Source organism: Quercus lobata, chromosome 10 (genome assembly GCF_001633185.2).
Source record: "Quercus lobata isolate SW786 chromosome 10, ValleyOak3.0 Primary Assembly, whole genome shotgun sequence".
Classification (NCBI taxonomy): Eukaryota; Viridiplantae; Streptophyta; class Magnoliopsida; order Fagales; family Fagaceae; genus Quercus; species Quercus lobata.
This window is the reverse complement of record NC_044913.1, coordinates 50,496,483-50,509,386: the sequence shown is the minus strand read 5'-3', so window position 1 is coordinate 50,509,386 and position 12,904 is coordinate 50,496,483. Positions and strand designations below refer to the sequence as shown.

At 34.7% G+C, this 12,904-nt stretch overlaps 1 protein-coding gene across 1 annotated transcript; it reads left to right on the top strand.

Annotated features, from left to right (window-relative positions):
- LOC115963809 (B-box zinc finger protein 24-like) lies at positions 1-3,532 on the top strand. Its single transcript, XM_031082977.1, has 3 exons — positions 1-700; positions 2,022-2,321; positions 3,003-3,532. The coding sequence occupies exons 1-3, from the start codon at positions 518-520 to the stop codon at positions 3,231-3,233; spliced, it is 714 nt and encodes a 237-aa protein (XP_030938837.1). The 5' UTR covers positions 1-517; the 3' UTR covers positions 3,234-3,532.
- The last annotated feature ends 9,372 nt before the right edge of the window (positions 3,533-12,904 follow it).

Sequence of the window (12,904 nt, the reverse complement as noted above, 5' to 3'; positions counted from 1 at the left end):
TACTTTAGTTTTCTGGTTTTTGATTCGCTAGATCCAAATTCTTATCATCACAACCTCACCCATTTCTGTTCTCCTCCAATCACTTCACTTTCTGTATCTTCTTAGATTCTTCTTCATTGTTCAAGCACACACACACAACTATATTTGCTTCCTCTTACCTTTATAATTTTTTTTTCTCTTTCTTTCCCATCATTTTGAGACTTTTTTTTCCAGACAAACTTTCAACATTTTTGGCCTTACTTTTGATTTAGAAGTTAGAACAGTCTCATAGGACAGAAAAAACAAAGCCTTTTGTACTGTTAGTGTCTCTCTAACAACGTTTCTCTATCTGGGTAGTTCTTGAATCTTGAAACAAAGCTATCTCTGTGTCTATTTTGTATATTCTGAACAATCAGAAAGCTGGAAAAGGAAGTAGAAGAGAAATAAGGAGGTGGTTATCTTTTAGTTTTATAAGAGAGTTTAGAAAGAAAAAGAAAAGATTTTTGAGAAAGAGGAGGGTGAGATCTATAAAAGGAAGATGAAAATTCAGTGTGATGTGTGTGAGAAAGCCCCAGCAACAGTTATTTGTTGTGCAGACGAGGCAGCACTGTGTGCAAAATGTGACGTTGAAGTTCATGCGGCTAACAAGCTTGCAAGCAAGCACCAGAGGCTTCTCCTTCAGTGCCACTCCAACAAGCTCCCTAGATGTGACATCTGCCAGGTAATTGAATTCCTAACTTTTCTATATTTTATAATTTTTTTTTTCAATTCTTATTATTGTGGATAGTTCTATTCCTTATTTACTGCAAATTTATTGGTAGATTGAATTTATAGGTTTATTTGCTTGGTGTTTACAATTCTTAATAGCATGTATGAAGCATCAAAATCTGTAATTTGAGGCATTATATTTAAGTAGATGGTTTTCAAAATATTGTACCTTCTTTCATGTGAACTTTTTTGCTGGGAGATATGTTTGTTGAAGTGTATTTATGCATTTTATTCCAACTTTTTATGTGAGTTTGTTGCTTAATATCATATGCTCTAAAAACAAATGGTATTCTAGGGAGTTAATTCATATCTTACCTTGTGCTATGCATAATGCAATCGCCTTGCCCTGTTATCAATTTGTTGATAAAATCAAGCAATAAAGAGAAGGATTTGTGTGGTGGTAAAGGGAAAAGAAATCCAATATCAGCAACGAGAATGACAAGCCCTTCTACCTCTTATCTCTCACAAATCCAAAATCCAATAGAATTGGATTGTAGTGCTCTCACAGACTAAACAAAACCTTAATACCCGGATCTCCTGTGAATGTATGAATGCCCTTAAGATAAAGACTACGATACCTCTTTTCTTCTCCAATTTTATAGGATCTTTTAAGTCATCCTAATAGGGCATGAAACATTGGCCTCCTATTCTTTCTTGAGAACACTGTACCCTGCCACTTTTCAAAATCAATACAATTATCCCATGAGTTGGACAGCATTCTGATTAGAGTGTTGGACAAATTATGTGATTGGAGGATTTTTAAAATCAACAAAATGGTTGAAGATATGCAGCTGACCAGGTAGTGAAAATGATGCCTGCTTTAAAAAAAATATCAATTATAAATTGATTGATTTGCTCACCACCAACTGCTGACCATAAATTCAGTGTTTAAATTGGATCGTATCATGTGTGTTGTTGTTACAAGTGTACCAATTCCATTTATGGTTCATGGCATAGGGAAGAAGATGCAAAACAACTTTAATGATGCATTAGAGAGGAAGGAGAGTCAATAATATTATATAATAAATTTCTTTCTGTAGATAACTCTAGGAATTTTTCTATATCTTGGGACATAGTTGTATTATGTTTAATACTTCTTTATGTTGCTAATTATAGAATTAGATGATTCAATCTATGTATTTACCCTTACTGATTAGTGTTTGCTTCACAATCTTCTGATTTGAGATAAACAAAGAGGGCTTCATTTTGGTCGTAAGGACTATCTCTATTACCCTTACTCTCTCTCTCTCTCTCTCTCTCTCTCAATAAAACAGGATAAGGCTGCTTTCATTTTCTGTGTCGAAGACAGAGCCCTCTTTTGTCAGGATTGCGATGAACCAATTCATTCAGCTGGTAGCCTTTCAGCAAACCATCAGCGATTCCTGGCCACTGGAATCCGTGTTGCTTTGAGCTCTGGTTGTAATAAGGAAGCTGAGAAAAGTAGCTTGGAGCCTCCCGATGAGAACAAACAACAGGTTTCCTTGAAAACGCCCACACAACAAGCTTCTAGCTTTTCATCTCAGTGGGCTCTTGATGAATTCCTACATTTTTCTGATCCTGAACCCTCTGACAAGGTAAGAATTTTTTTTATTTTAAGTCAACCTGTATTTACTCATTACAATAATTTAGACTCCATTGTCTTCATAATGAATGTTAGGAATGGGAAACTTGGGGATCATATTGCCAGGTATCATACAAATTTTTCTATCTTGTGGTTCATGTAACTCAAAAGATAGGTTCTGCAAATCATCAGCCATATTTAATATTAGCATAAGATTATATGTATTCATTTTGAATATTTCATTTGGCAGCTCAGTAATACTTTGGGTTTCATAAACTTCAAGTGAATTTGCGACCTAGGAAGAATAATGTGTGTCACTAGAAAGAAGCATATATTTCACTTTTTATGTATGTTAATAATGCTATAAATTTTGTAATTTTAGCATTAAATTAACACCATCTGATTCAAAGAGACATCTAGATAAAAGAAGTGTGGTGTTGTTTACATAAAATGGGTTTAGCCAAGTAATGTGCACTTAAAATGGTTTTTTCTAGATTTCAGGACTTCATTTTGGTTTCCTGTCTTTACATGTTATCATTCCCTGGAAGGCATACACAGTTTTCTGAACTCAACAATTTTCAACAATGGTTTGCTATTACATTGGAAATTGATGAAAATTTTAAATTGATAATTTGGTTTGCCTTTTTAACCACCCATGTAATTCTGTGGGATTCCCATTTGTTCTATTCTGCAGAAAGAGCCACTTGAACTAGGAGAGTTTGAATGGATAGCAGACATGGGACTTTTTGCTGACCAATTTCCTCAGGAGGCCTTAGCAGCAGCGGAAGTTCCTCAGCTTCCAATGTCACAGCCAAGCAATTTTACCTCATACAGACCTGTCAAATCCAACATGCCTTACAAGAAGCCGAGAATTGAATTCCCAGAGGATGATGATGAGCACTTCACTGTTCCTGATCTTGGCTAGAAGTCATACAAAGGAATTTTATGTGTTGATGAATTATACAATCATACTTCCACAAGTACGTGTATGTATTTATGTATGCATGTATGTATATGTGTGCAATGAGTTGAAAATGCATTTTAGGAGTTGCATGTATGCATGTATGTATATGTGTGCAATGAGTTGAAAATGCATTTTAGGAGTTGCTGATCTTTCTAGCTAAAAGGTTTAGTTTAGGGGAATTGGTTCTGTTCACTCTCAATATGTAATTTTTGTCTACTCTTATAATTTGTGAAGTTTGCACTCAACTTAAGTACTTCTTTGTAGATAGAAAGAAAAGAGTGCCACTCTTTCCAATAGATAACCAAAGAGCTGACAGAAGCAAGCCAGAGATTTATTCCATATGAATTAGCTAGCTAATGAAATGAGCTACCCATTGTGATGGTTAGTATTCTCGCTATTTGCCTAGAATACGGCAATAGGTCCTTATACATACACACAAGACATGTCTTGTCCTTGGTATAATTTTGGTATCTATGCTTAGGCCCTATTTGGTTTGAAAAAGTGGTGTATGGACTGATATTAGCGTGCCTAATCAGTGTCCTTATACCTAATCAGTGTGCTGGTTTCTGGATTGATAACAGTTGTGCTTCATTGCCACATAGACTCAAAGTTGTACGTCATAAGCATCCCCTCCATCTCACCCATTCTTCTCTTGAAGTTGTACTTCATCAATCCAACTCTCGATTTTTTCAGATTTGTGTTCAAAAGGTGAACGCAAACTATGGGTTTTGCTATTGCTCCAAATGTGATTTCATTGCCCACCTTGATTGTGCTGTGGACTACATAAATAGAAGAGAACTTTAAGAGGAGGAGAATGAAGATCTATAGCTCAATCAATCAGTTGACTTAGCAGCTTATAAAGTCACAAAATCCCAAGTGGGGAAGCATGGAATTGAAATAGCCACAAAAATTAAACACTTTAGTCATAAGCATGAATTAAAGCTTTTTGGTGATGAGTTTCTAAATATTGAAAAATGCGATGGGTGAGTACAAGACATCTTCCCCCCTCCCCCCCTTCTAGTTGTGTGAGTTGTAGCTTTTTTTTTCATGAATCTTGTGCTAAATTACACACTCAAAAGAGACACCCACTTCATGGTCACCCACTCACTCTATTCCCAAAGTCACCTTATTTGAGTGGTAGGACATTTTGGTATTATGCATGCAAGTGTTATTGCAATGGATTCAAGTATAGTTGTGAGCCATGCAAAAGTTTAGTCTCGATGTTTTATGTAGTTCAATCATAGACATCCTTGCCCACCATGGTCATTAGCACTAACTTTTTCTCTCTAGCATTATATTTGAACAAAAATGCAGTAGTTATGATTTTGAAAGTTGCCCAATATTTCATTGTACCACTTGTGAATTTGCTAGACTTCAAATATGCCACATTACCACAAATCAGAAGGTACAAGCAACATAAGCATTCCTTTACTCTCTGTTATACCATTGAATATGACTTTGAGGAATATTATTGTGATATTCGTGAAGAAGAACGAGATCCAAAGTATTGGTTTTACTATTGCACAAATTGTAATTATCCTGCACATCCCAAATGTATTCTTAGCAAAAACCCAAATCTCAAGTAACATATAATGGCCACCTGTCTGGAGGTTTTTACACATTTGTCTATCACCCACACACCTTTAATTCCATTGTGGAAATCAAAGGTCACCTCCATGTAATAGATGCAATAGTTCTTGTGAAGAGTTAATCTATCATTGTGCCCAATTCAATTTCCAAATGCACTATCATATAATTTCAAATATAAATTTCAATGAAAAAGTATACCACGTTCAAAAAATTGATTGCTATGTCTTATTTGGAAAATGCACAATTGAAATAAATTGATTGCATTACAATAACAAATTAAGTAAAAAGGTAACAAAATCTTCCTCTTTTTTTCCCTAAAATAAAACAAAGCATGAACAATATGCATTTTCTACCAAATAATATTCTTACAAAACTTTATAAGAGTTAACAAAATATATAAATGATCATTGTAGGGTCACGTTTTTCATCCCAAGCTCAAAATGTATGGGACTTTTGGCCAGTGAGCCCGGTATAATGAATTTGTAGAGAGTGGGTCAAAAAGCTAGGTTTTAGTATATGAACTACAGTTAACACGGCATTTTTCACGATCAAGCTGAGGTGAATTGGGTTTATCAAAGAGGGTTGGTCCTTGGCACGGTCCGAGGAGCCTTTTCTGGCGCCTCTTGTTTGATAGGGGTTTCAGCCTCCCTTCCTGTCTCCCTCCACCCCCTTTTTATAGTAGTCTCCTTCCTCCTGAATTGGGTTTTCAGGGCAGATACTTGTCCCATCAACCCTTCCCTCCAGTTGTTAGGAGTGGTTGTAAAGGCAGAAAAGCATGGTTATGTCAGGTTCAAGGCACTAAATGCAATAATGGCAACCTTTTTCTCAGACATTTTCCTTTTTTCTGTTGTCCTTTTCTGTTTTAGTATTTTTCCTGTTCCGTAGAATGACTCGGAGTGTCACTACCAGTAGCAAGTTGCTCCCTTTGTCCTCGGCTACATCTATGGCCGAGAAGGGTCCTTCCCATGGCCGAGGAGGGGTTTTTTCTTGGACTAGGCCTTTGGCCCAACGTAGACATTGACATGGGCTTCTCGATCTTATACCCCCCACAATCATGAATAGTATGTTACTTATGTAGGAATTATTCTATCCATCTAATTGTATATTTTTAAATGTATCCATGTATATGCATGGGTTACAAACTAATTATTTTTTTGTAGAAAAGACAAATGTTATTTCAATTTTTATTCTATACTAGACTTAGTCCACAAAATTTTTGGTGCATGAAATTCGTAATTTTTTTTCTATACTAGACTTTAATTTATTTTATTTACTTTTGAGTTTAAGTTTAACTTATTAGGATTGTTGTTTTGTACCAACCAAATGACCAAAACAATTAACGTATTGTCACATATATTAAATTCAATTTTTAATTTTACAAGCAACTTACTTAATTCTTCATTGAACCTATCAATCTAGATGTTGGAAGTAATCTTGAGGTGAGTTTTTTCTCTATTTTTTTTTTTTTTTCCGTATATTTGGTTGTCTGGAAGTAACATCTTTAGCTCAGCTCTATCCAAAATGATTATTATTCAAGTCTTCTATGCTTGATATAGCATTTGAAGACACAAAAAACTGTCACCAAGAGTAAAGTCATTGAATAAAACGGTAGCCATATTACAACTTATGTAGGATAAAGCTAGGTTTAATGTCCAGTTTTCTTTTTTTTTTTTTAAATGAATTGAGTAAAAATTTCATTGATCAACAAACATGTAAAGAAAGCAACAATGCAGCAGAAAACAAAAACAATTGCTGCAAGCCTGCAACCAAGAGCAGCTAACAAGAATCAAACACTGAAATATGGATTTTCAAAAATTGGGAAAGTCCTATTATTAATTACTTTTCATAATTCACATAAGACTCAGTTGAGTTCCAACAAGTGGTATCAAAGCTTGGTTAATTTAGTGGATGATTAAGTGTGAATTAAGTTTTTTTTTTTTTTGTTGAATACTAAGTATTTTAACACACACACACACAGGGAGAGAAGAGACAATAATAAAGAAACTGATAGTGGTGTATATCTAAAATTGTGAATTAAGATGGATGAAACATCTAGAACCATTATATAATTGGTCTATCCTAGTGAAATCTCAGAGAGGATTATGTTTTATACAAGTTTGCAATCCAGGCATACATGAGTATAAATTAAGTTATGGAAGTGATTTATATATCCACATTCCAATAGAAAGTAAAATAATAATAAAATAGAAGTCTTTGGGAGAGGTGGCGAAGTGGTTGATAGCTCGAGTCTTTTTTTTTTTTTTTCTTTTTTTTAGTAAAAGTTTGCTTTGATTGTGGTAGAACTATACCAAAAAAATTGGGGGGGGGGGGGATAGTGATTTAAGGCGGAGATTATTGGAAAATTGCCTTAAATACTTATTGTGACTTGGAAAGTTAATTGGGTATTTCAATTGGAATACAAATCCTTTATACCATTTTGTGTAGAATAAAATATTAATTTTTTTGGGCTTTTTCTTGGTTTTTTTTTTTTTTTTTTTTTTTTTTTTTTTTTTTTTGTGTGTGTGTGGAAGAAAATGCTATGTTTTTGGAGTACTGAAATTTAAATCAATTAATTTCCAAATAAGTAATGTATTCCTTGTCTATAATGGAACTGGAATTGAATTATTATAAATAGACCATGCTTTAATAAATTTAAAATACAGAGGAATAAATTGAACAGATTTAAAATTATATTACTAAATTAAATTTTAAGCAAAATTATAAGGTGTAATTTGTAATTTAACTTATATTTTATTTACAATTTTTTTTTAATGAGAAACAAACACACACTCAAAAGTCATGATAACTTTTATGGAGGCGTGGAGTAAGTTATATTATACACAACACACTCTTCTAAATAATGTGTGATAATTACCCAATCTTTTTTTTTTTTTTTTTTGAGAAACAAACATACAATTAAAGTGTGTGATTGTATTCAACTTATCAACCAGACCAATTAATCTTCTAAATTCAGTGCCAAAACAAAGTTTGAAATTAAGGAAAGAAAATATTGTTGTACATTCCTTGCATTCCCTTTCTTTGTATGGGCTTAACTTGGGCTTTATACTAGTGGGGAAAGGGTCTGTCTTTTTGTTGGGTTTTCAATGGTGTGCTAGTGGGCTTTACATAGATGAATCAGTTTATGGGAATGATAATGTCACCACTACTTTGTAAAACAGCCAATCCATCAACCACGTAACAATTTTTCGGGTTTCTTATAGCATAAATTTTTAGAACTAAATGCACTCATCCTTTAATGTTTAGCCTATAAAAGATATTACATCTACAACATTTTTACAACAAATCACAAGTAATTAGTTGTTATTGGTTCAAATTTGAAACTAACACTAAGATTACTTTTTTGCCCCAACAATAACAACCACTAACAACCTTCCACTTAAGATTTGTTGTAAAAATGTTGTAGACATATCATTTTTCTTAGCATATAAGTGATTTTTAGTTCCTAAAATTTAAAGCGATCAGTTTTAGCGCCTTAAATGCTAGAGTCAAAGTGAAAATTGACATGCCATCATCTTATAGGTACTAATAACAAATTTTGTTGGGACTGCTGTATTATGGAAGCCAAGACTCCAAGCTCTACTTCGCATGCTTGGAAAAGTATTATGAAAGGGAGAGATGTTATTAGAAGAAAGGATTCAAATCCTCTAGATTTTCTAGGGTGCTCTACCACATAGATTTCCTTAAATCTTAACCATTCTTTAATGATTTAATGGTCTAGATTCTGCCACGTCAGCATTCCACTAATAATAATCTTAATTGTTTTGTTTGCAACATTATTTTATTATTTTAAGAATATTGTTAGTGGAATGCTGACATGGCAAAATCTTGACCATGAAATCATTAAAGAGTGGTTAGGATTTAAGGAAATCTACTGGTAGAGTACCCTAAAAAATCTAAAGGATCTAGATCCAGAAAGAAAAGGTGGGCTTTGGAGAATTGTAGATGGAAGATCAATCAATTTTTGGGGGGGATAATTGGGTTCCTGTCAAGTATAGGCCAAAGATTGTATCACCAATCCAGAATATGGACATAGGAATGAAGGTATGTCAGTTTATGGATTTGAAAATGGGGTATGGAAGGAGGAGTTGCTTGACCAATGCCTACTGGATTTTGAAGCAGCTGAGGTGAGAAAAATACCTCTCTGTCGCACCCAGCAGAGTGACATCTTAACTTGACCTTTTAATGCAAATGGGGAGTATACCGTGAAGTCTGGATACCAATTATTATTGGCAGAAATTCACAGGCAACAACCGGGTCCCTTGAGTTCTGATTCGTTAAAACCATCGTGGCAGGCTATATGGCAATTGAAAGTATCCAACAAAGTCAAAAATTTGGTTTGGAGAGCATGCCAAAACTCCCTTCCAACAAAGATGAATTTGGTGAAACATCGGGTTAGCACGGATGACAAATGTGATCTATGTAAAGACCAACGTGAAAATGTTCATCATGCCCTGTACCTCTATTCGACACTTGCTGAATTATGATAAGAAGTCCCCCTATGGAATCACAGTAGGCTAAAACAATGTGACAACTTTATTGATTTACTTGGCTGCATATTGGTTGAAAATTAGGACCCCAATCTCTTCTCAATGGTCATCTGGGCAGTGTGGACCCGAAGAAACAATATACGCCTAGATAAATGAACTGTTACACTATGACATCTTCTTCAACAGGCCAAGGATCGGTTTCAGGAGTTCTCGGCATTACAAGCAAACCCAACTCCACAGTGGATCCTCCCAGAAACTTCTTGGCAACCTACAAACGCTTCATAATATAAAATTAATTCTGATGGCGCCCTTTTTGCTAAAGAAAACTGAGCAGGAATCAGGGCAGTGATAAGAAATGAGCAAGGCTTGGTGATGGCATCTCTCTCCCAAAAAATTCCTTTGCCATTCACGGTTGTAGAGTTGGAAGCACTTGCAGGTAGAAGGGTAGTGGAATTTGCTGCAAAACATGGTTCGGATTGGATTATATTGGAAGGGGACTCCTTGATTCTCATCAACACCCTATGAAGTGGCTATAGATCACTAGCACAATTTGGTCACATAGCAACTGATGTGCAGCACATTGTCTCCCAATCTTTCATTGATTTTAATTTACAGTAACACATTCACTTGCACGAAGAACTATTTGTTCTTCCCATATGGTTGTCTTTTTTTTTTTTTTTTTGGATGAATGGATAATTTTATTTAAAGAGAAAGCACCTACAAAACAAAAAGGCACCTAGCCTCCCTCTTGATAACCTTAACAAAATAGGAAGGGCTGTTACCAAAATCAAAAGAACCAAACAGACTATACATCAAACTCCATTTAACCAGAGAGTGAGCCGCCTCATTGGCTTCTCTAGGGACCCACCTAAAAAACAAATAAGGGAATTTGGAGGCTAGGGGCTGTTTGGTACATCATTTTAAACACATATTTTCAATTTTTAAACAACATTACACACATTTCCATATACTTTTTCATCCACACGTATTTTCAAAAAAACTGAAAACTGTTGTTTAAACACACATACCAAACAGGCTTCAAACTTTGAATGACATGCTCAATAGTCCATGGAGTGTCCATGCCTTGTCCTGTGATTGATTTGTAGCATACCTGAGTGTCACCTTCTAATATGATTGGGGCTGATTTTAAAGGCTCAGCAAGTTGCAAAGCCCATAAAAGAGCCTCTGCTTTTGCCTGGAGAGGGAGGGTGGTGTTCACTTTTTTGGAGCAAGCAAATACCAACTCCCCTCTCCAATCCCTAACAAGCAAATACCAAATCCCATATGGTTGTTTGGATGGATGTTTCACCTAACATTATTCATGTTCTTTAAGCTAATTTCAATAGCCTCCTTTATTAATAACATGCACTGTCTTTCTTTTCAAAAAAAAAAAAAAGTATTGTAGGTCTAAAAAAAATGTTCCCTTTAATTAGGTTTGTTGGGACTAAAAAAGCCACGACTTTAAATTGCAGAAACTAATATCTATTATGGGTTAATTTTAGGAACAATGGTATATTTTAATATTTTTTTAGCATTTTTCAACTCAATCCTTATATTAAAATTACACTCAAATAAATATATTTTTCAGTCAAATATATATATATATATATATATATATATTTGAAAGATAAAACCTAAGTACAGTATATAGTACCTTAGATACCATTTTTAAAATTCAGTCGTCTAATGATAGTTCTTTATCATCATACCAAGATGTCAATCGGTTTTTAATGTAGGTGGAGATTGGACCTCAAATCTTTTATTCAAAGCATTCACATCAAGAATGTTAAAAAATTTAGTTTTTAGCAGCATCCCCAAACACTACTTTATCTATTTTAACACTTCATTTTATAAAAAAAACCCAACATAAAAGGTTTTATTTGTTTTAACATTTCATTAAAATATTATTTATTTATGATTTATAATTCTTTTTTATTCTTACCACCCACTCACCCTCACCAACCAAGCCACCATAAACCCAAAACCAACAACCTTAACCCACTGGCCTCAACCCATGACATAACCAACCATCGGTCTCAACCCACAACACAACCCACAACAAAACCAACTCAACCCACTCACTCTCACCATCCAAGCCACCACAAACCCACAACAACTAGCCTCAACCCACAGCACAACCCACGACACAACCAATCACGGCACCACCGAGATCTCTCAAGCAACCCAACAACTCACCGTCGTTGAGAAACACCACCAAGACAAAAACAAGCGAGACAAAACAAGCAAAACCCACTAGCCACTGAAACCCACCAAATCATACCCACAAAACCCACTAAATCAAACCCATGAAAGCATCATGTGACCTCACCCACCAAATTAGAGCCATGAACTGTCGAACCACAATCGACGAACCACAATTGACGAACCAAGGCATGGGAGAAAGAGAAGAGAGGTAATTTTGCAGAGAGAAGAGAGAGACACGAGCTAGAGAGAAAGAAATAGATTAATTAAAAAACATAGCGACTTGCTATAGTAAGTTGTTAGCAATAGCAACTTACTATAACAAGTTGTTGAAAATTTTTAGGATTAGCAACATTGATGTAGAGGGTTTTTTTGGTGGTTTAGTGTTAAAATGACTTTTTAGCATTTTTCACATCTTTGATGTGAATACTTTCAAGAATTAGAGTCTTTATCAATTGAGCTAATTGGAACCCTAACCATCTATCTTGTTAAAAGAACTTAGCTAACGGTGTTAACACCTTCTCTTTCTCTAATTTTGTTAACCATATCCCTCCAATATCTCACTCTCATCTCAAACTCTTGAAGATCTCTCATTCTCTCCATTATCGTATCTCCATGGCTCCTGTCTAGGGGCGGCCACAATAGGCCACCATTAGCCACTCTCATGGTGTCTCTTTTGAGTTCTCTCTTCTCACTAAAGTCTAGCCCAGGCCTGAAAGCCTAAAACCCATGAGCTCTGCTTCCATCTTAGGCAACAAAGCACATCGATCCTCCTTCTCCTTCTCCTTTGTTTGTTCTCTAGTTTCCTTTAATTTATCTATTCTACTCTTCTCTTGTTTGATTTTATGTGGGTTTGGGGATTAGGTTTGTTTTGGATGCAATTGGGTTCTCTAAACAAATAAACAGATAAACATACGGTGTTTGTTGACATCGTTAGTTGAGTTATTTAATAAGACAGGTGGCTAAATTTTTAAAAAGATTAAAATAAAGATATTCATTTGCTACCATTTCTTTGTGACTACTAGGGGTGTGCACAAAACTGACAAATTGAAAAAAAAATTTGATTCGGTTTTGGTTCGGTGGCAAATTTAAATGCACTGAACTAACAAAAACCGAGCCGAATCATATTATAATATATTTTATATTAAATATATAATATAAATTTTATAAATATTTGGGCCACCTATACATATTTGGCCTTTCTTTTTCTTTTTTTCATATGATCCGGCCTTTTCTTTTTTTGATAGGATAATCCGGCCTTTTCAATGTTTTCATTTTATCATTAGATTAAGTAACTATAATTAAATCAATGCTATTTTTTTGTGAATCACC

What these genes read in the sequence shown, in the direction of transcription:
- LOC115963809 (XM_031082977.1), top strand. Translation starts at nt 518, where the DNA reads ATGAAAATTCAGTGTGATGTGTGTGAGAAAGCCCCAGCAACAGTTATT. An exon ending in CTAGATGTGACATCTGCCAG is followed by an intron (nt 701 to 2,021) that starts GTAATTGAATTC and finishes TCAATAAAACAG; the next exon opens with GATAAGGCTGCTTTCATTTT. An exon ending in ATCCTGAACCCTCTGACAAG is followed by an intron (nt 2,322 to 3,002) that starts GTAAGAATTTTT and finishes TCTATTCTGCAG; the next exon opens with AAAGAGCCACTTGAACTAGG.